The sequence below is a fragment of the Camelus dromedarius genome, chromosome 34 (genome assembly GCF_036321535.1).
Source record: "Camelus dromedarius isolate mCamDro1 chromosome 34, mCamDro1.pat, whole genome shotgun sequence".
Classification (NCBI taxonomy): domain Eukaryota; kingdom Metazoa; phylum Chordata; class Mammalia; order Artiodactyla; family Camelidae; genus Camelus; species Camelus dromedarius.
Genome location: NC_087469.1, coordinates 13,628,665 through 13,650,015, shown reverse-complemented (window position 1 = coordinate 13,650,015; position 21,351 = coordinate 13,628,665). Strand labels below are relative to the sequence as shown.

At 41.0% G+C, this 21,351-nt stretch overlaps 1 protein-coding gene and 1 non-coding gene across 2 annotated transcripts; both read right to left on the bottom strand.

Moving 5' to 3' along the window:
* Window positions 1-6,384: 6,384 nt before the first annotated feature.
* Window positions 6,385-6,491, bottom strand: LOC116150266 (U6 spliceosomal RNA). Its single transcript, XR_004133982.1, has one exon. It is a non-coding gene; the product is annotated as a U6 spliceosomal RNA (small nuclear RNA).
* Window positions 6,492-18,414: 11,923 nt separating this feature from the next.
* LOC105094474 (olfactory receptor 8A1) lies at window positions 18,415-19,368 on the bottom strand. Its single transcript, XM_010986514.2, has one exon. The coding sequence runs from the start codon at window positions 19,342-19,344 to the stop codon at window positions 18,415-18,417; it is 930 nt and encodes a 309-aa protein (XP_010984816.1). The 5' UTR covers window positions 19,345-19,368.
* Window positions 19,369-21,351: the final 1,983 nt, after the last annotated feature.

Below are 21,351 nucleotides of genomic sequence, written 5' to 3'. Positions count from 1 at the left end.
CCTGAGCAGATACAGTCCCGTGGCTTTATGCTGCCCTCTCATTAATAAAGTATTTTTGGTGGGGTGGTGGAGAGGGGGAGGGCTGTGGAGCAGGCCCCCCGTGTAATTGGTGTGGAATTGGGGTGGAGATTGCTTCAATGTGTTGAAGGCCCTCATTTTGTGGTTTGGAGTGGGAATGGAGCCCCCAAAGCTCAGCTAGAGCTGCTGCTCCCACATAGCGTTCTTTGTCCCAGTGATGATTTTTGCCTTGGGTCCAGCTTTTTTCCCAGAAACTGATCCGTATTTGGTGTTATTTCCCTTCCCCGCTTCTGGTCTTTTCCTAAAGTGTTTCAGCCACGTATTTACAATCTCTGTGTGTTTACACTTTTCTTTTTTAGCCCCCATCAGTTCTCTAGAAAGCTGCGGGATGTGTGGCAGTGTTGAGTAGTGGAAAGAACACGACTTTTGAAATTTGGAGGCAAGTCTTCCACTGGAGACCTAACATTACTCGTTTTTTTCACTGTGTGATGGCAGGGAGTCACTTTTGGCTCAGTATTCTCATCTATCAAATGGTATGATAGTGATCGTATAAAATTGTGAGGATTGAAAAGCACCCTGTGGGAAGATGCTTGTAAAGTGTAGGGTAAATGTCACCGCTTACTTTAATTTGGTAGGGTTGAGTGGATGGAAAAGTGAACACTGGGACGTAGGGCACTCTTGTCCCTAGTTCTGCCCTTAGATTTGGAAGAGAGGCCCTGACCTTGTCTTTCACGCTGGTCCCCTTCGGCTGCGGCCTTTCCGCAAGGCAAGGAGTCCATGGGGCCAAAGGGATGTGTGCATTTGGGGCTCATGCACCTGTGTCAGCCCTCCTCTAGCACCTGGGATGCCTAGATGGCCTCAGCCTGCTTCTAGGGCTTGTGCAGGCCGTTGTCCAGGTGCATCCTCCCATCAGCAGGCAGAGCATGCTGCTGGTGTGCACCCTTTGGCCTAATGAATGGCTCTTATTAGGGGGTCTGGATAGAATTAAGACGTCCTGGGTGTTCACACATGCAATTGTGAGTCTTCTTGCACTGTGGGACTTAGCTGGGTTGGCAAGAAGGGACCTGGACAGTCTAAGGATTCTAAATTTAACTTAGCATTCCTGATTATTATGATGGTGTGTGTGTGTGTGTGTGTGTGTGTGTGTGTGTTTGAAGGTAGGCAGATAGGACGTATTTTATTTAACAGTTTGCTAGCTTGATTTTTATAACTTCTAATTTTTTAGATATACAGTGGAATACTACTTAGCCATAAAAAGAATGAAATTTGCAGCAACACAGATGGACCTGGAGATTGTCATTTTAAGTGAAGTAAGCCAGAAAGAGAAAGAATAATATCATATGATGTTACTTATACGTGGAATCTTAAAAAAAAAAAAAAGGACACAAAGGAACTTAACTACAAAACAGAGACAGAGTCACAGACATAGAAAACAAACTTATGGTTACCAGGGGGAAGAGGGTGATGAGGGATAAACCGGGGGTTTGGATTTGTAGATACTAACCAATATACATAAAATAAATAAACAACAATGTCATATTGTACAGCACAGAGGACTATATTCAATACCTTGTAATGGTCTATAATGAAAAAGAATGTATGTGTATGTATAACTGAATCACCATGCTGTACACCAGAAATTAAGGCAACATTGTAAATCGACTATACTTCAATTAAAAAAAAAATAGAACTAAGTCACAAAATCCAGCCTATATTCAAAGAGAGGAATTGGGCTCCACATTTTGAAGGAAGTGCCAAAGAATTTGTGTAATATTTTAAACTACTACATCAGATAAGTTAAATTTTTGAGGAAATTGTCCATTTTCCACCCAAACTGTCAAATTTATTTGCATACCATTATTCATAATATTCTCTCATTATGTTATATTACTGTAATATGAAAAAACTTAAAAATACAGCAAAGTTGAAAGACTTTTCCATTGAATATCTATGAAAGTTAATTCCGTCACTAGCATTCTACTTGGTTTGCTTTGTTACATATCTATTTATCTATCCACCCATAAACCATTAAACTTTTTCCTGGATACACTTCAAAGTCGGTTGTAAATATCGATGTATTTCTCCCCAAATACTTCAAGATGCAGATCACTAACTATACTTCAATATCTGCTTAAAAGTTTGTTTCTTTTCAGGCAAAATTTATGTACAGTGAAATGCACGGAGCTTAAGTGTGCATACACAGATTTTGACAAATGCACACACCTGCATAATCCACACCTCATCAAGGTTAGGACGTCATCACTCCAGAAAATTCTACTTTATTCTTTTTTAGAGATCCTCGTTTTCTGGTGAGAAATCTACATACTTTCATCTAACTCATCCATCTTCTATTTTCTTGAGCATATTAATCAGTTATTTTAAAATCCTTCCTGCTAACTCCAGAGCTGGGGTGATCTGTGGATATCTGCTTCTCCGGTTTACTTTTTGCAAAAATCACTGTTTGTAATTTTGCATTGCTGAACACTGTAGATAAAGGACCATAAGAACCAGAGATGCTCTAGAGAATGCTGTCTTTCAGCAAAGATGGTTTTTCTTTCTTTTCTTAGGTGCATAGGATGAGGAGTGACCACTGAATGCAGTCAGGGTCTGAGCTGAGTTAGGTCTGCGCTGGAGTTTTAGTAAGAGTCAATCTACATTTAGTTTTTCCTATTCCTAGAGCCTGATCCTGCCAGGATTTTGACTGAGTCTGTTGGGTCTTTGCCTCTTAAGCTCTGAAAGCCTGTGAGAGGTTCTATTATCCTCTTCAGAGGATTTCAGTTTAGCACATTAGCCTTTCGCTGCATTTAGCTTCTCAATCTGGCAAACGCTTTGAAGGGGAGACTGGTTCATTGAGTCTGTCAGTGACTTTAATGCAGGACCCCTCCCTTTGTAGTGTATTCATTTCCTAATTACCACACAGTGTAGGAGATTTCACTTTACATTTTGGAAGTTTTAGTCTAGTCCACACAGCCCCAGCACTCAGTAACTGTCCTGTAGGGAAGACTGGGCATGCATTTGAAGTCTGTCAAATTTCCAGTTGTCACTCCACCCTTGTAACAACCACTGAGAGCTTCGATGGTTTATTTTTCCCTAACAGAGGCCCTCCACCTGGACCGAGACCAACAGTGAGTTGGCGACCAGAAGCAAAAAATTCCTCCAGGGGAAAAATTCCTGGAGATTGTCTTCTTACCCCTCAAATGGTTCTCTCTTCTGTGGAATTTTAATTCATTTTGTCTCCATTTCTTCCACAAATTCCTGACAGCTACAGAACATCGTTTTTGTAACAAATACAGCCTTTTCTATTTGCTGTTGCAGGAGAATTTGCCTGCTATGACATGCTGCACTTTGCCCGTAAGTCTGTGCATTATAATTTTAATATACCTAAGTATGTCTTATGTCTTATTGCTTTTTACCTTTTTTTTTTTTAACTTAGCATTGTGCTTCGAAAGTTCATCCATGTTGCCCTGTACACAGATCACGTTTCTATTGCTGCAAAATATTTCATTTTATCTACTTGCTTGCCTGTTGATAAGCATTCATTTTGCCTGTAGTCCTTGACCACAAAGAATGCACATTTCCCCTTAGGGCCCTACAAAAGAATCCGATTGGGGTGTAAATCAAGGACTAGAATTTCTGGATCACAGGGCAGCATATATTTAACTTGTCTTACGTGGTATCGTGTTGCTTCCAGAATGGCTGTGATGCACAAAGGTTCCCATACTCCCACATCTTCACCAACAGTTAGCACCATCCAACTTAAAACTTTTTCTTAGTCTGTCGGACGTTAAGCGGGGGTTCTCAAAATGTGGTCCAGGAATCCCTGAGAGTCCCTGAAGCCCTTTTAGTGGGTCTGCAAGGTCAAAACTCTTTTCACACTAATATTGAGCACTGTTTGGTCTTTAACTCTCATTCTTGCACGAATGTAAACTTTCCTGGAGGCTGCATGATGTTTAGTATTTCATGGGTCCGCATGCAACCCTCAGCAATGACAAATGCAAGCAAGAAGTACAGCTGGGACAAGCCGTCCTCAGAGATGATCATCTTCTCTGATATGAAGTTCATCAGCATTTTAGGGGTAATGATAGAGCAGAGATTCACAAATGATGACTTTCTGATGAAAGTAGTACAGTGGAGTGTGAAGCTGAGAATTGAGAAACGTTAGAGCAATCTCAAGACTGACTTCCCTGGTCCCTGGAAGACGGGGAGCTGGAGCCCTGGCTGCCTGCTTGACTCCCTGGGAATGAAATCTGTCGCTGCAGGGTGACTTCCTGCAGCCATTCTCTTCCAGGTGGGAGGCCTGTGATAAGGCCGGTACGACATCACCCCACACTGAACTGCTTCCTGTGTTCTGCTCATCTCACCACTGCTTGTTTGTTAGAAGTCAGACCAGGTGGGCGCTGTTTCAGAGACCACCATGGTTAGAGGAAACAGGCAAACTCTGGAGTTTTTACTGCCTACAACTTCTTCATATATTTAGAGATAAAAATCTCTGTTTTATTTCTTGGCTGTGGACATGAATTTTGCTTCAGAAATTTAATCTCCCGTATCCTATAGCCAATTCCAAAATATCCACCAGCACACTATCATGTGAAGCTGACATTATCCCAGATCCGGGCAGTCCAGCGTGGTGTGGTTACACCATTTACTGAAAGACAAGTCATGTCCTTATCTACGGAATGAGAAGCAAAAATATCAACTCCTAAGTTGTCTTGTAAGCACAAAACGGGATAATGCACATGGAAATATTTTTCCAAATGCTCAGTCGCTATAGAAATGTGAATTGTCACTAGGCATCTGGAAACTGACCTTAGTTTCTCCCTGGACTTGAAGCTCTGTGATGTAACTCAGCAGGTATCTTCCTGCTTTGGGGAGGTTAGTTACCAGCTAAATCAGAGGGCAGTGGTTGGGGCGAGAGCACCACGGGGCGCTGGCTGAGAAACCATCCCAAACGGGAACGCAGTCTGCACCCTGACAGGCCACGCGTATCAGTATGAATGGACTAATGGACTAACTGAATTTTGACGCACACAGATGTAAAAGAAGACCATGAAGAAACTGTGTTTTAGGTGCCTGCATGTGGCCCGTCTGTAGCATGGGCCTGAGGTAGCCAAAAAGGAGGAAAAGAATAAAGAACAAGGAATTATACACACGGACAAAAACACGCATGCCATCACAGTTATGTATTTGTGAAGAACTGTATACAGTTTTCTTGTGGGCGTACGTGTTGAAAATAAAAGATGAAAAGAAATAGGAATAGCACTTTGTGTTATTTATGCCAATAACTAGGTTTGCTTTGCATATAAAATTGAATCCAACAAATTGGTAATTGGGCTTAAGTCCTGTGGTTGCTGAAAAGCCAGCATCTCTGACTCTACACTGAAGGCATTATTCTACTAAAGAAAGATCAGATTATAGCAGCTGAGAGTTTTGTAGCTTGAAAAGTTGGGGAATCAGAATAATTTTGTAGCTTAAAAAGTTGGTCAAATTAGGCTTGGAATGTAGTTTATTTTGAGTAAAATGAGGGAACTAAGAAAAAAAGATGAGCTCTGTTGCTCCTCTTGTGCTCAGAGGAGCTCAAGAAAATTCAGGTTAGGTCAGGTCAGAAGTAGGTGGAACTAGAAATAGACTACGACACACACAGATCAAAAGAGAATGATGTAAGTGGGGGAGCCAGATGCTCTGTGCCCTTTGGGTTGGGATCCCAAGAAGTCTGCCTGTCCTTGACTTCCTCTTCTCATCTCACATTCTACCCCTGACATGGGAGGGTGTGGAAATATTAAGAAGAGGCACATAGAAAACTACGGGGACAATATTTACTCTGGGGAAGAATAAAATGGAGCAAGTCAGGAAATGTCATCTTAGTACAGTAAACACTAAGTGTGGAGAAATGAAAACTGTGATGTACTCGTACTGGGAGGGTAGGAGAGGAGACCTCGGCGTGGGGGGAATGTAAGAGAACTCAATCCCAATCAGATCGAATTGCCAGTAATTCCCCGAGCAAACAGTGATGGAACAGCTATTATGAGTTAGCTACTATTCCAGGCCCTGAATCAATGAATAATGTCTAAATTAGACAAATCAACAAATAGCAGTGTAAGCACATTATTTAGAAACCCTACTTCTTTTTTTTTTTTTTTTTGTAGATACATTTTATTGAAGTATAGTCAGTTTGCGGTGTTGTGTCAATGTCTGGTGCACAGCAGAAAGCTCCAGCCATACATGAACACACACATATTCACTTTAATATTCTTCTTCACCACAAGCTACCACAAGATACTGAATATAATTCCCTGTGCCACACAGCAGGAACTTACTGTTTATCTATTCTATATATATTAGTTAGTATCTGCAAATCTCGAACTCCCCAAAAATATGGAACACTTCACGAACATGCATGTCATCCTTGCACGGGGGCCACGCTAATCTTCCCTGTGTCCTTCCAGTTTCAGTACGTGTGCTGCCGAAGTGAGTGCTAGAAACCCTGCTTCTGATCTTTGCTGTGTGACCCTGGAGCAAATGATTTGGCCATTTGAAGCCTAAGCTTTTTTCAGCTACAAATTGGGAATTATTACAGCAGTTACTTCATAGGATTGTGAGGTTTAAATTACTACAGTACCTGGTAAATAGTAAGTATTCAACAAATTGTAACTCTTGTATTTATTATTCTTATTACTTACATGTTCACGTCACGGTACTTAACCAAGGAACCATTATTTCCATCCACAGTGGCAAAGGATTCAAGTTTCAAACATGCTTTCCAGAAGTGTGGCTCTCTACTGTTGGGAATCTAAACTGACAGACATCTCTGTGTCTGAGATGTATTTCTTAAAATAAAGATAATTTAAATTCTAGCTACGTTAGTTGCCTAACTTATATAATTAATGCTATTTGCATAATTCAGTAGAGTTTATGCATTCTTTTCACAAGTTTAAATCTTTTAATCCTCATAAAAATCTTAGGGGCAGATGGTATTTATTAGCAGGAATTGTAATACGTTTTTTCTTTTGGTGAAGGAACTCATGTGCAGACAGATGAAGAGATTTGTTGAAAGTCACAGGAACTGGGAGAGGTGACTTGGAACTTGAACCTGAAGAATGTGTTTGCATCCTTGCCTCTTGTTCAGAGGTTCCCAACATGTGGTCCCCAGGTCAGCATCAGAAGCACTGCCTGGGAACTTACAATATAAATCTTTGAGCCCCACCCCAGACCTCCTGAGAACTCGGGAGAGACGGCCAAGCACTCTGAGTCTTAACAGCTTTTCTGGGTGATTCCAACGTACATTAACATTTGAGAATCACTGCTCTAGTTTGTAGCCCTTTACATCTGTAGCCTGTGTCTCTCAGGCATATGCTTTACTAGCGATGGCTTACCATCAGCACAGCACAGGGGAAAAGAGGAATGCTGCATTATTGTTTTCATCTTCTAGGAAACTGAAGCTCAAGAAGTCACTCAGGTTTCCTAAGGTCACAGAGCTAGCAAGGGGCAGACCTGGGCATGACCTAGAACCCAGGACTTCTAATGCCAGCCCATCCTGTCCTTTCTATAACATGCTGTTTTGCTATAACTTACTTTTGTATAGGACTTTATTATTTTTTTTTTAAGTAAAATAGGTTTACTGAATTTCTGGGGGATAAACGAGATCTTATCACTGTATTTCATAAGCATTTTTTTTAAGATTTCAAAAGCAATGTATGTGTATGAAGCAAATGAGAAAATATAAGTAGGTAAGGAAAAATGAGAAATTAAAAACACCATATCTCCTCTATGTTTTTAACTACTTAATGTCTCTCCTTCCAGATATTTTGTCTGGATACATATGCCTTTTTCTTTCTGAAACGGGATCATACTATACATACTGTTTACAACTTGCTTTGCTGGGTTGCTTTTTAAAACACACAGTTCCATATAATTCCCCTCCCACTGCACACATACTTTCTAACAATACCTGCCCAACCATGCTTCTTTAGGCTTCAGATTGCAGTGGTTAAGACAGGGAAATCCACATTGCATTATAAGCTTGATACCTTAAATTATGGTGCCAGAAATGGTACCCTTCAGTCGTAACTACAACTCTTGAGTTGTGTTTATTATTCCCACTTTAATATAAGAGATTTGAAGTTCAGAAAGAGGTTAAACAGATTTACCCACTGTCATCCACCTAGGAAGTGGCAAAGCCAGGATTGGCACTGAGATCAGACTGATTCCAAGGTTTATTTTCCCAGTGCTGGGCAGGGCCATATAATTTGTCACTCCACTGGGACATATGAGATATTAAAGGGGGTGAGTCTAGAGTGATGTCGGGAAAAATGGTAGAGTAGGGAACTTCCAAAGGCCTTTCATCCACAAATGCAAGGAGTAAACTGGCAAAAACTTTCAAAATCAACTTTCTTGGAACTCTGGATATTAACCGAATACTTGTAGCAACCAGGGGAACATAATCAAGAAAAAACCCCTAAGTCTTGGTAAGAGAGTTTTGTGGCATTTTAACTTATCCTGGATACATCTTCTGCTCCCAGCTCAGTGCTGGCCTTGAAGACAACAGCCTGTACCCTTGGTATAAGTACCAGTTCCGGAGGGAGCATGACAGACTTTATTTTTCAAAAATTGTGGTGGTTTGTTTTGACCCGTCTACGGCTCTCTGAAAGACCATCAAAGGGCTTCCCTCTATTTCCCCTAACCTGGGCCTCTCCCAGGGCTGATGGGGCCACGGAGGGAGGAGGCCATTTGTGGAAAATGTTTCAACGCAAATGTATTTAGTCACTACCACCTGGGGCAGTTAGCGAAAACAATAGGTTAACCAAAAATCTTGGGAGGAAAGGCTAGGGAATGTGATGTTTTTGGAAATAACTTTGAAAAGATCCCGCAGATTCCTGAGACCCTAGAAGACCACACACATGGCTAGGGCTGGGCACACGCTCAGAAAAGACCTGAGAAGACCCTAAGCTCTCACCTCTGGCCGACCTGCAGGCAGCGTTATTTATAATAGCCCCCACGTGGAAACAACCTAAATGGCCATCAACTGATGTATGGATAAATAAAATGTATAGCACATCCATACAATGGAATATTACTCATCTCTTAGAAAAGATGTACTGATACATACTATAACATGAACAAACCTTGAAAACTTTATGTTGAGTGAAAGAACCCAGACGCAAAAGGCTGCATGTTGTATGATTCCATTTATATGAAATGACCAGAAGTGGCAAATCAGTAGAGACAGAAAGCCCATTAGCAGTTGCCAGGGGCTGAGGGTAAGAGAAAAACAGGGAGTGACTGCTTATGGATATGCGGTTTGTTTTTGAGACAATGTAATGTTCTGGATTTAGTGCTGATGGTTGCATAGCATTGTGAATGTAGTAAAACCCACAGGATGTACACCTTAACATGGTGATAATTTTATGATACGTGAATTTTACCTCAAATTTCATGATATGTGAATTTTACCTCAATAAAAAGTAAAAATAAAATTTGGAAAAACACAAAAAAGGGGGTTGCTCTAACAGCTTTGAAATGCATTGGAAATGATGCTTCCATGGCAACCGTCTCCGAAGTGACATCAACTTAGAGGAACTTTCCCTGAAGTTGCATCATCCAGACAAGAAACCTCAAAGGTTCTTAGAGAAAAGTCAACTTTTAATGAATCCCCGAGGTCTTATTTGCTCTTGAGTCCCAAGGAGACTGCCTTCTGGGGCTTATTTGAAGTTTGTGATAATGAATTGCTTTTCTCTATTTGTAGTATATGGGCTGCTGAAGCAAGCACTATTTTTCTCTAATGTAAATTTTGTGCAGTGGGATTGAGGACAAGGAATGGGATTTATTAACGATATTGAAGGATGCAGCAAAATTCTAAGTGGAAAAATCTATAAATGAAGCTCTATTACTTCTGAGTCTTCATTGAATACTGGCTACAAAGAAAGATAAGCAATCGTTGACAAGTGTGTACATATAAACATAAACAGGTCTTGAATAAGATGGGTTTTGGCTTTTGTGTTATGATTTCATAATTTCTCCAAGGGGACGCTTGCACTTAACTCTGACTAAAAATATGTCTAACCCACCCAGTCGCTGAGGCTTGAATTTCCCCAAAGTGAGATTTATTGCTTTGGCTAAAAAGTCTATCCTCATTAAAATAAAAGTGTCCTTAATAAGGAATGTGGAGTACAAGTGATCACATACCAGCTTTATTAGTCCTGGAAGGAATCACTCCATCAGAAACCCTTCCTGAAGTCAGTTATACAATGCATGGAATTTAAAGGAGCCAGGGCTGGGTGTTTGGAGAACAGAATCAGGTGTGCATAGGTACCTTCATTATATGATTTATGATTTCTTAAAATGCTCAGAAAGGTCTTTAGCGCCTCTAACCTCTCACCATACCTAACATTTTCTCCCTTAGAGCCAGCGCTTTGGGTTAAGGAAGGGTTGCTGAAGCACATGATAAAAATGCATTGCCTTTGAGGGATGTTTCACTGGGCTGTGTTTACCCAAGCGCACATTAGAATAGCTGACATTGCTGAGCGTAACTCTGGCCGTGGTACAAAAATTACCTTCAGAATGAAGCTTTTTCTCACCACTCTACTTAAAATTATAGCCCATACTTTTTTTCTACCATCTTTCCTTAAAAGTTGAGAAAAACATCTTTTATATTTACCCACACATTTTACTATTTTAGGTGCTCCCATGTAAGTTTACACTTACATGGTATCTTTAAGTTTACTTTTTACAATTTTAGGGGCTCCTTAATTTTCCATCTGGTATCTTTTTTCCTTCTGCCTGGAGAGCTTCCCTTAACATTTCCTGTAGTACAGTCATCTGGCAGCAGATTTTCCAAGCTTTTGTTTGTATGTAGAAGCCTTTATTTCATCTTCAATTTTGAAAGATATTTCCATTGAAGACAGAATTCTAGGCTGACAATATTTTTCTTCCCTTAAAAGATGCTGTTCCATTATCTTTTGCTTGCATCATTTCTGATGAGAAGTCTATAGTCATTCTTATTTTGTTCCTCTCTATGTAATGTGCTTTTCCCCCTTTGGTTGTTTTTAAAACGTTCTCTTTATGACTGGTATTCAGCAATTTAATTATGATATAGCTTTGTGCAGCACACTTTAAAGGAATACAATAAAATCCAGCATTCAACAACATTTTTAAAAATTTTAAAATAATGTCCACATCCAATCAAAAATTACTAGGTATGGAAGAAGCAGAAAAATGTAGCCTGTAACCAGCAGGAATATAAGTAAACAGAAACATTCTGGAAATGACAGCGATGGTGGAATTGGCAGGTAAGAGCTTTACAATTAGTTATTATAAATACACTCAATATGCTCAATAATTTAAAGAAAAAATAAACATGCCAAAAGAAATAGAAGATATTGTTTAAATGGAACATCTAGATACTTAAAATATATATAATATCTGTAGAGGAAAAAAATCACTTTATTGTCGTACTAGGTCCCATTTGTTTCTATTTGCTTTTATTTCCATTACTCTAGGAGTTGGTTCAAAAAAATATTGCTGCGATTTATGTCAAAGAGTGTTTTGCCTATGTTTTCCTCTAGGAGTTTTATAGTACCTGGTCCTACATTTAGGTCTTTAATCCATCTTGAGTTTATTTTTGTACATGGTGTTAGAAAATGTTCTAGTTTCATTCTTTTATGTGTAGCCGCTCAGTTTTCCCAGCACCACTTACTGAAGAGACTGTCTTTCCTTAGAGCTCATCAGTGAATCTGGTAAAGTTGCAGGATATAAAAGTAATATGCAGGGATCAGTTGCATTTCTATGCACTCACAATGAAATACCAGAAAAAGAAGTTAAAGAAACAATCCCATTTACCATAACATCAAAAGAATAAAATGCCGGCGGGGAGTGTATATAGTTCAGCGGTAGAGCACGTGCACGAGGTCCTAGGTTCATTCCCCAGTACCTCCCTTAAAAAAAATAAACTTAATCCCCTCCCCACCCCCCAAAAATGAAAAAGTAAAGAATAATTTAAAAAAATAATAAAATACCTAGGAGCAAACCTACCTAAGGGGGCAAAGAACCTGTACTCTGAGAACTGAGATGCTGCTGATAGAAATTGAAGATGACACAGATGGACAGATACACTATGTTTTTGGATGAGAAGAATCAATATTGTTAAAATGGCTATACCACCCAAGGCAATATACAGATTCAATGCAATCCCTATCAAGTTACCAAAGACATTTTTCACAGAACTGGAATTAGTGTTTGAACAAACAACTGGACACCACAGCCTAGCCAAGCTGACACATAAAATTAACTGTCATGGTCTACCCTTTGTCAGCTAGGCCTCCATATACATCTCCTTAAACCATACTTAGTCTTCATATAAACACGATAACAAATCCATACTTCCACCTAACATGACTCAGCCAACCAACACATAAAATTACCAGTCACACCACTCTTCCCTGAAGCTCTCCTATTTCACTCTTCAGATGACTTAGTCTCAGTGATTTAGCCTTAATATTGCCAACCTTTCCCTAAACATAGTTGGGTTTTTCTGTATTTCCATGTTTTTTTTTTTAATGTTGTTTTCTCTGCCTGGAAATCCCTCTGCCGGTCACCTGCTTATCACTCAGGACTCAGGGCAATGAGTCTTAGCACATCATAAACCTGATTGTGTGTTTCCATAGCAACGATGTCAAAAAATAGGACATGGTTTCTGAGTGAAGACTGAATATAAGATAAAGGCATGGCTAATTATCTGTCATGAAAGTAAAGACACACCACATATTATAAACTATGCTCATTTAAAAACATAAAAACATAAAATAAGTTTTATAAAAGGGGCTACTCCTTGTACTGATTACATAAAGCACCTCAACAGACAACCAAAGGGGTGTGTGTGTGTGTGTGTATGTGTGTGTGTCTGTGCATGCACGTGAAACATAGGCCTCCACTATAACAGTGAGTATTTAAAATATACATGCTAACTATGCCACATGTTAAACATTTAAACAACAATGAAGTCATTAGCTTTAGTGGTTTTGGAAATAATTTTGGGGATGTATTAAATTATTTTAAAACACTTCCCAGTAAAAAATTTTTTGGGGGGGGAGGTAATTTGGTTTATTCATCTATTTATTTAATGGAGGTACTGGGGCTTGAACTCAGAACCTCATGCATGCTAGTTATGCGCTCTACCACTGAGCTACACCCTTCCCTTACCGGTAAAATTTGAGCTGCTATATAGATACTAGATATCTATGTTGCAAACATGTTTATAGTTGCTTTGCTGACATTAGAGCATTAATGTTTGGTTTATCGTCTTTAAAATGGGGCTCTTGCGAGGTAAATGGCCTACAGACTTCCCCTCCCCTTTCCCCAAGGATGTCACTCCCTGGAAGAATAATAATCTCTGGAATCTGGACCGTGTGTACATTTTTTCCCTTTAATACACCAAATAAAAGAGCCTGGAAGGGAAAAACAAGTATAAATACATGAGTATTATGTGGAAGGGAGAGGGAAGGGCCGTTTCCACTTTACCAGGAAGACAGCCCAGGGGCCTTAGACCCATCTCGGGATATGAACGCGAGCTCCCCAGCCTGGGTGCCCTCCTCCCCTCCTGTCCCTCGGGCGCTCCATCTGGCTAGCTTCTGTTATAACCAGGGATGGTTTCATCCTTCACCCTCATTATCCTTGTCATACTTGCACTTGTCTACTTCTCAAAGTCCAGACCGAGAAAGCACATCCTTCATCAGCTTGTTTCATGACTTCCAGGCCTGTCCCAAATGAAAGCTGGTCAGCATATGATTCACATTTGGAGTTGCCTTACTCCAAATCCCATGCAGGGAGAGGAGTAGGGTGGTGGGGACCACATAGTGCAGCCACACTGGAGGGGACTCCTGGCCAGGAGCTCCTGCGGCAGGGGGAAGCTCCCAGCTGTGAACGTGAGCCTCTGTCAGGCACCAGGGCTTCCAAGGGTATGTGCTCTGCAGCTGCATGTTCAACAGGATCTGCTGAGCATGGGGGTGGGGTGGCAGGCAGCAGAAGGGGTTCCAGGATCCCTTGAGGACACAAAGGCTTTGGGCAGCTGGCTCTGAGCAGTCATCTATGCTAGGGGCAGGAGATGCTTCTCTAAATAACTGGCCAGGCCCCTCCTAATTAGAGGGAGGCTTGGCCTGGTTGGCTTTGAGCTGGTCTTTGCTGGAGGAGAATAGAACTTCAGCTGGGACTGGTGCCAGGCTGCTTACCCTGAGCCGTCCCTGGGCCAACTGAGCACCATTCTTTTGTGCAAAACACTCCCAAATGAGAAATTTTTAGTATAGTGATGGGGAAAGCCAGCCTATAGGGCTAGAGACCCTATGCAATTGGTGTGAAAATTGTTTAACTGTGAGGAAGTCCCTCATTTTGTGGTTTGGAATGAGAATGGAGCCCCGAGACTCTGCCTGGGGTTGTTACACCTGCATTTTATTCCTCTTCCTGATGAAGGACTGTGGTTCCTATTCCAAAACTGCTGTGGTGTTTAACGATGCTCAAGGCTACCCTTCCCGCGCCCCACCCTGGACTTTTTCCAAGTGGTTTAAACTACATGAACTCCTCTGAAAACTCTGGAATGCGTGGAGGGGTACAGAAGTGGAAAAGGCATGAATTTTGAAACCTGCAATCAAAAGATCAAGGATGATAGTACCAGCTTCTCACTGTGTGACTTTTGAGAAACTGCATATACAAACACGTAATGGCCAGACGATGTGTAAAAATAGAATTTTTACCCACAACCTGTAGCAACCAGCTTGGGAAGCCAAACTACAGTCTCTGCAAGAATCAGCCCAGAATGGGCAGGACTTGGTCACTGCCTGCCAGCTTCCCAATTTTTTTTTTTTTAAACCTCTGCTTCCAACTTGGGTCCAATCAGGAAAAGCTAAATATGCTCCCAAACCAAACCTATCACAAAGGATGCCCTGCTTGTCGTTAGCCCCCCTCCAGCTTCCCCGTGCCAATAACCTCCAATCAGAGCACACATGACGCCTTCCCCTTTCTTCACTACAAAGCTTTCCCATTCCCTGCCTGCTTGCGAGTCTCTGCCAAAGGTGAGTGATGGTGGCTGGATCAAGCAAGCTCTGGATAAATAGACGTTGCTTGTCCTCACTTGGTGGCCTTCATTTATTCCACACTTTGGACAGGTCACTTAGCTCCATTTCTTCTATTTGTAATAAGGAGTGTTTCAGGAACAACAAATGCAAAAAAATGAATGAGAAGCATGAAATACGCACTCACATAGATTTCCTTTTTTATGAAAAACACTGATAAAAAGGGAAAAAATATCCTGACAAAGCTGAAATAAAATTTGTCTCAACTTTAATGTGACTTTCCCTCAAAGAATGGTCTTCTGCATATAAATCAGAATTCACTATAAAAAAGATGCTTTGTAAACTGTAATATGAGGGATACACACATCTCACCTCAACTGCGGGACTGGCCAGTGGTGGGGAGAAGCAGCAGCTATGGGCCAACACACAGGCAAGGTCACCTCTCTGCACAGTAGTCATTGTAACCTTCTCTGACTTGGTGACAGGTACTTGTCCTTGGCCCTTCTCTGGCTGTATCCCTCCCCAGGGGGTGAATGGATCCAAGGGGATGTGCACAGGCAAGGGCTTTACACCTCCTTCTGGACTTGACTTCAGTGTTGGGATACAGAATTCCATGCCCAGATACACTGCACCTGCTTCTAAGGCTCTTCCCAAAGTCCAACACCCCAGAGTGAGACCACACAGCTGGCTGTTTGTTCCCAGACCAAAGGATGGCCAGGGAGTGGTTGTGTTCAGGGGTATGGATGGACTGGGACAGATGGCAGAGTGGGAAGTGGACAGGCCAGGCTGTGGCTGTGGGCAGGGGGCTGGGGACCAGAGAGAGCCTTCCTGTATTGTATTTATTTTATTTTATTTTATTTTATTTTATATTTTTATTGAAGTATAGTTGATGTATAACATTATATGTTAGGGGTGTACAAAACAGTGATCATAATTTTTAAAGGTTATACTCCATTCACAGTTATTACAAAATATTGGCCATATTCCCTGTGTCATTCAATATATCCTTTTAGCCTATTTTAAACATAATAGTTTGTACCTCTTAATCCCCTATGCCTCTATCCTCCTCCCCTCTTCCCTCTCTCCACTGGTAACCGCCAGTTTGTTATATGTTCTGGCATAAGACTCTTAGAATTTTGAGATTTCTAAATTTGAACGTGGCCTTGCAGCTAGTTGTAAAGATACACTCATCAGGGTAAGAAGAAGAAAATATTTAATGTTTTGTAAGCATAATTTTTAACTTCTAAATATTTAGAGAATCTCCCGGCCCTGCAATATTAAAAGTAAGCTGGCCTGTCTCCCTACCCAGCGGTTCAATGGGAGCTCTGATCCAGGGCCTTGAGTGAGTTGATGGCATGCAACTGGGAGTGGAACAGGAAAAGGAATTTTTATTTGTTTCCCTTCTTCACACTCCCTCCTTCCATGCATTTTATCTCTCTGGGTAACCGTTCTAACCTGTTCAATATGTGTTTTATTAATAATGGTTTTTTTTCCTCTATAAATGTGCTTTCTTTTCGGTTTGTGTCCATGTAAGTGAAATATACATAAGTAATATTGAGTTTTATGTCTCATGATCTTTCTTTTCTCACACAGCACTGCAGCTCTTAGCTAGATTTCCTATAGCTAATCCTTTGCTCCTAACTGAGGCCACGTCTCCACTTCAATTTACCTATTTAGTTACCTGGTGGTGGGTGTACAGAAACACCTTTCTTTATCTTGCACTTCTCTGAGTAGTCATTGGTTTGAGCATCTCTTCCTGTGCTCAGTGGCACTTCAGGTTTTCTCTTCTGTCAACTGTTCCGTATACCAAGCCCATTTTCTCTGTTGCTGCTGAAGTTTCTAAAATATGCTAGTTAGAAATCTTCTTCCATCCTGTGTTGTTTCTATTAACTCTATCCCTGGTGTCCTTTGCTGAATAAGAGCCCTAGTTTTTGACAGAATAAATACACCAGTTTATTTGGCTTTATGGTTTCCTCACCTTTAGATAAGAAAGAGATTTCCCTGCCTTTTCTTCTAAGTAGAGGGGACCCGTGGTGGTAGACCTTATCTCTTGCTGGAAAGGGCTCAGGAAAAAATAGGTAGAGGAGACACTTGGGAGTGGCTGTCTCAGCGCCCATTCCAGTCTCCTTCCACTCAGGTTAAAAAGCTACAAATGACATAACCCAGGTTCCCTTGCAGCTGGAGCCATGGATGTGAATGTTTCCACTAATGAAATGCTTTTGTGTGAGATTTGAAAGGTGGAAGTGAGGTGGGTCTCAGGCTTCAGTAAACATCAGAATCGCCAGGGGACCCATTAAAACACAGATTGCTGGGCCCCACCCGGTAACTCCGTAGACTTGGAGCAGGAACCTCAAATTTGCATTTCTATCAACTTTCCAGGTGATGCTCAATCCCAGGGTCCAGTTGTTTGTTTACTAAACCAAGTTTCCACAGTACCGCTCTGTTGTGAGGTGTAACTGAAATAATGCACAAAAAGCAGTTAGAAGAGCGGCCTGGCTCAGAGCAAGAATCCAAAACCATGTTAGTGGCTGGTGTTATTATCACTGTTACTAAGGAAATCACATCAAGGGATCAGGTAGCTGTTCTTGGGCAGGAATAAGAAGAGAGGACTGAAAGAGAGGAGAGGAAAAGGTCTAGATGAGAAAGGCCCTTGGTGTCACCTCTGGGTGACGTGACCCTCTCTGCCCTGTGTACCCCCGAGTGCAAAGAAGTAGGAACTGGGTTGAGTAACGCATTCTCTATAGAGAGTAGTAAAACAATGAATAACTTTCAAACTCAATGCTGAAAGTTTAAATTTTTCTTAATTGAATTATAGTTAACTTATAATATTATATTAGTTTTAAGTGTACAACAGTGATGCAATATTTTTACAATTTACTCCATTTAAAGTTGTTGTAAAGTAAGTCATATTTCCTTGTGCTGTACACTATATCTCATTTTTATTTATTTTATACATAGGAATTTGTACCTCTTAATTCCCTACCCCTATCTTGTCCCTCCCTACTTCCCTCTGCCTACTGGTAACCATTACTTTGTTCTCCATAGAGTCCGTGAAAGTTTAAATTTATGTTAAATTACAAATAAGGTAGTACAGTCACCAAAGGGCTCAGGATAGAGAATGGATCCCAAATGAGAAAATACATGAACTCAAAATCAGCGGGTTTCAGACAGAAATGGGAGTAGAGAGTAGGAGGGAAGGAGAGGGAAGGAGGAAGGAGGCAGTCACCCAGCCAGGTAGAGAGGGGATTGTTTCCCATCTCCGAAGGGCAAGCATTCAGAGAGTTTCCCTCTGGTATTTATGACAACTTATTTTTAAAATTGAGAAAGGATAATAACGTTTGCATCACAACATTTTTCCCCTCAGAGTCTTCTGCATGGCAGCCTTGACCTCCTTGTTCCTCAAGCTGTAGATCAGGGGGTTGAGCATGGGGATCACTGTGGTGTAGAACACGGAGGCCACGTTCTCCTGGGCCAGGGAACTGGCCGTGGAGGGTTTCAAGTACATGAAGGCGGTAGTTCCATAGAACATCCCCACTGCTGCAAGGTGGGAGCTGCAGGTGTTGAAGGCTTTGGACTTTCCCTGTGTGGTGCTGATGCGGAGGATGCTGGACAGGATGAAGGCATAGGAAATAAGGACTGTTAAGCTGGTGACCACAATGTTGAATCCAGCCAATAAGAAGACTGTCATCTCAATGTCATAGGTGCTGGAGCAGGAGAGCTTCATGAGGGGAAGGATGTCACAGAAGTAATGACTGATTAGGAGCTCACAATAGGGCAGTTTCAACATGAGGACAGTCTCTGTGGTTGAGCCAATGAGCCCCATGGCACAGACCCCAGACACCAGCAGGGAGCAGACTCGATGAGACATGATGTTGTTGTAAAGCAAAGGTCTGCAGATGGCGACATAGCGATCATAAGCCATCGCTGTCAGCATGTAACACTCAGCAATGACAAACACAAGGAAGAAGTAGAGCTGGGACATGCACCCTGCATAGGAGATGGTGTTCTTCTCTGACACAAAGTTCACCAGCATTTTCGGGGTAATGACAGAGGAGTAGCAGAGATCCACGAGCGACAGACTGCTGAGGAAGAAGTACATGGGGGTGTGAAGCTGAGCATTCAGACAAATCAGTGTTATCATGCCCATGTTCCCTATCACGGTGACCAAGTAGATCCCAAGGAAGAGGAGGAAGAGGGGGAGCTGGAGCTCTGGCCGATTTGTTAAACCTCCAAGAATGAACTCTGTCACTGCAGAGTGATTTTCTGCAGCCATTCTCCTCTGGTGGGGAGCCCTGTGAAGAGGGTAGAGAAGAACTCCGTGAAAGGCTGCATCTTGTACTGCTTGGTGAAGCTAGTTTTCAGCATCTGAGGCCAGCTGAGTGGTCCTGGGATCCTTCCTGATGGATGCTCTCCACTTCCTGCTGTTTGTTTTGGGAAGAGACCACACCCTGGGCATTTCAAAGATCCGGAGATGAGAAGAAAAAGAGGAATGATCTGGAACTTTTATCATTTTCATGTTTCTCAAATATCCTAGAGCAGTGGTCCTTAACGTGAAGTCCCTGGACCAGCATCATGGGCATCACTTGAAGACATTAGGTATTCAAATTCTCAGGACTCACCCCAGACCTACCAATTCAGAAGTTCTGGGGACAGGGCCCAGCAATCTGTGTTTAGTGCTGTCTCCAGGTGATGATAATGCATGCTCAAGTTTGAGAACCTCAATCCTATAGGTAATAAGCAGGATAATTCACATTTTGTAGTTGGAGATGTATTTTGCATCAGAAATGAAATTTCCCTGTGGTCTATTCAAGTTCTAATTATTCACTAAATGTGAACATACGAGTATTTATCTCAGATTGATGCTGTGCCAGGGCGATAAGGTAGTTATTAACAGTATCATTGAGTTACAGGTCAACTTCTGTATCTGAACGATGAAGCAATTAGTAATATCAATTCCAAAGGTGGTTGTAAAAATAATAGGAGATACTGCATATTTACAAAAACTTTTTCAAGAACTCAATTCCTATAAACATGTGAGTTGTTATGAGGTGTCCGGAATTTGTTCTTAGTTTTGTACTGGACTTAGGCCCTAAGGCAGTGGCTCTCAACATTGGCTGCCTACTATAATCACCTGGATCATTTATCAAGTTTCCACAGGGTCTTTGATTTAATCTGTCTGTCGTGAAGCCTGGGCCCCGGCACATACTAAGTCCAGAGTAAGTACTCAATAGCTACTTTTATTGTTACTATTGTTTTTCTTTTCAGATCATAATATCAAACCATGGCTCCATTATCTCCTTAATGATAAAGTACTCAAATCGTAGACTTGTACCTAAGAAGTGTGGAGAGTCATTGCTGGATATGACACTTATAGATATCCCTTCTTGACATGTATTTCTTAAGCTAAAAACTTTAAATTTGCACTATTTTATTTGCTTTCATATACAGATACTAACTTTGGTATCATGCTCTTCACAGGTCAAGCTCATTAACAACCCCTAGAAGAATCTGGTGTGAGGAGAAATGCATCTAGAGTAGAATTTTTATTTCCATTTTCATACCGAGAAAACTGAAGTGCCAGATGCTAAGTGACTTGCCCAAGGCCTCCTAACTATCAACTGCTTTCTTCTGATCATGAGCTGCTTCCCTTGGCCCCAGGTGTGTAGCCTTGGACATCTGCACACCTACAGGTCTAAGCAATGTTGAGATTGAATGTGCTTTAGTGTCTCAGTTTGTGCATAGCATGTAAAGAAAGAGAAATGCTTATTATTTTCCTATTCTCTAGGAAATTGAAGTTCTAAAAGTTAAATAAGTTACCCAAAGTCATAAAACTAGCAAGACACAGAACTGGGTCTAAAACCCAGGACTTTCTGACCAGCAGTCTGCTTTGTTTCCACTAAGCTATGCTGTTTTACTGTAGGTTATCTTGTGTGTAGCACTTTATTATTATTCAGTAAACTTAATTTATTGAATTTTTGGACACAGAAGAGTAGATTTTATTGCTAATTTCAGATGCATTTAAAAAATTACCATGGTAGTATATGTACATTATTGAAAATCAGGAATACAAACAATTCCAAATAAAATACCATTTTTCTGCTCCTTGGAGACTAACAATGGTCATGATTATCCATATAGATTTTTCAATGCATCTTTATATTTACATGTGTATAAGAATTTATGTAGTTAAAAAAATTTTTTAATGTAGCATTTTACATTTTATTCCTATAATTATAACTCTAGTACTAATTATATTTCTTTTTCTAGGGGTAAGAGTCTT

What these genes read in the sequence shown, in the direction of transcription:
- LOC105094474 (XM_010986514.2), bottom strand. Translation starts at nt 19,344, where the DNA reads ATGGCTGCAGAAAATCACTCTGCAGTGACAGAGTTCATTCTTGGAGGT.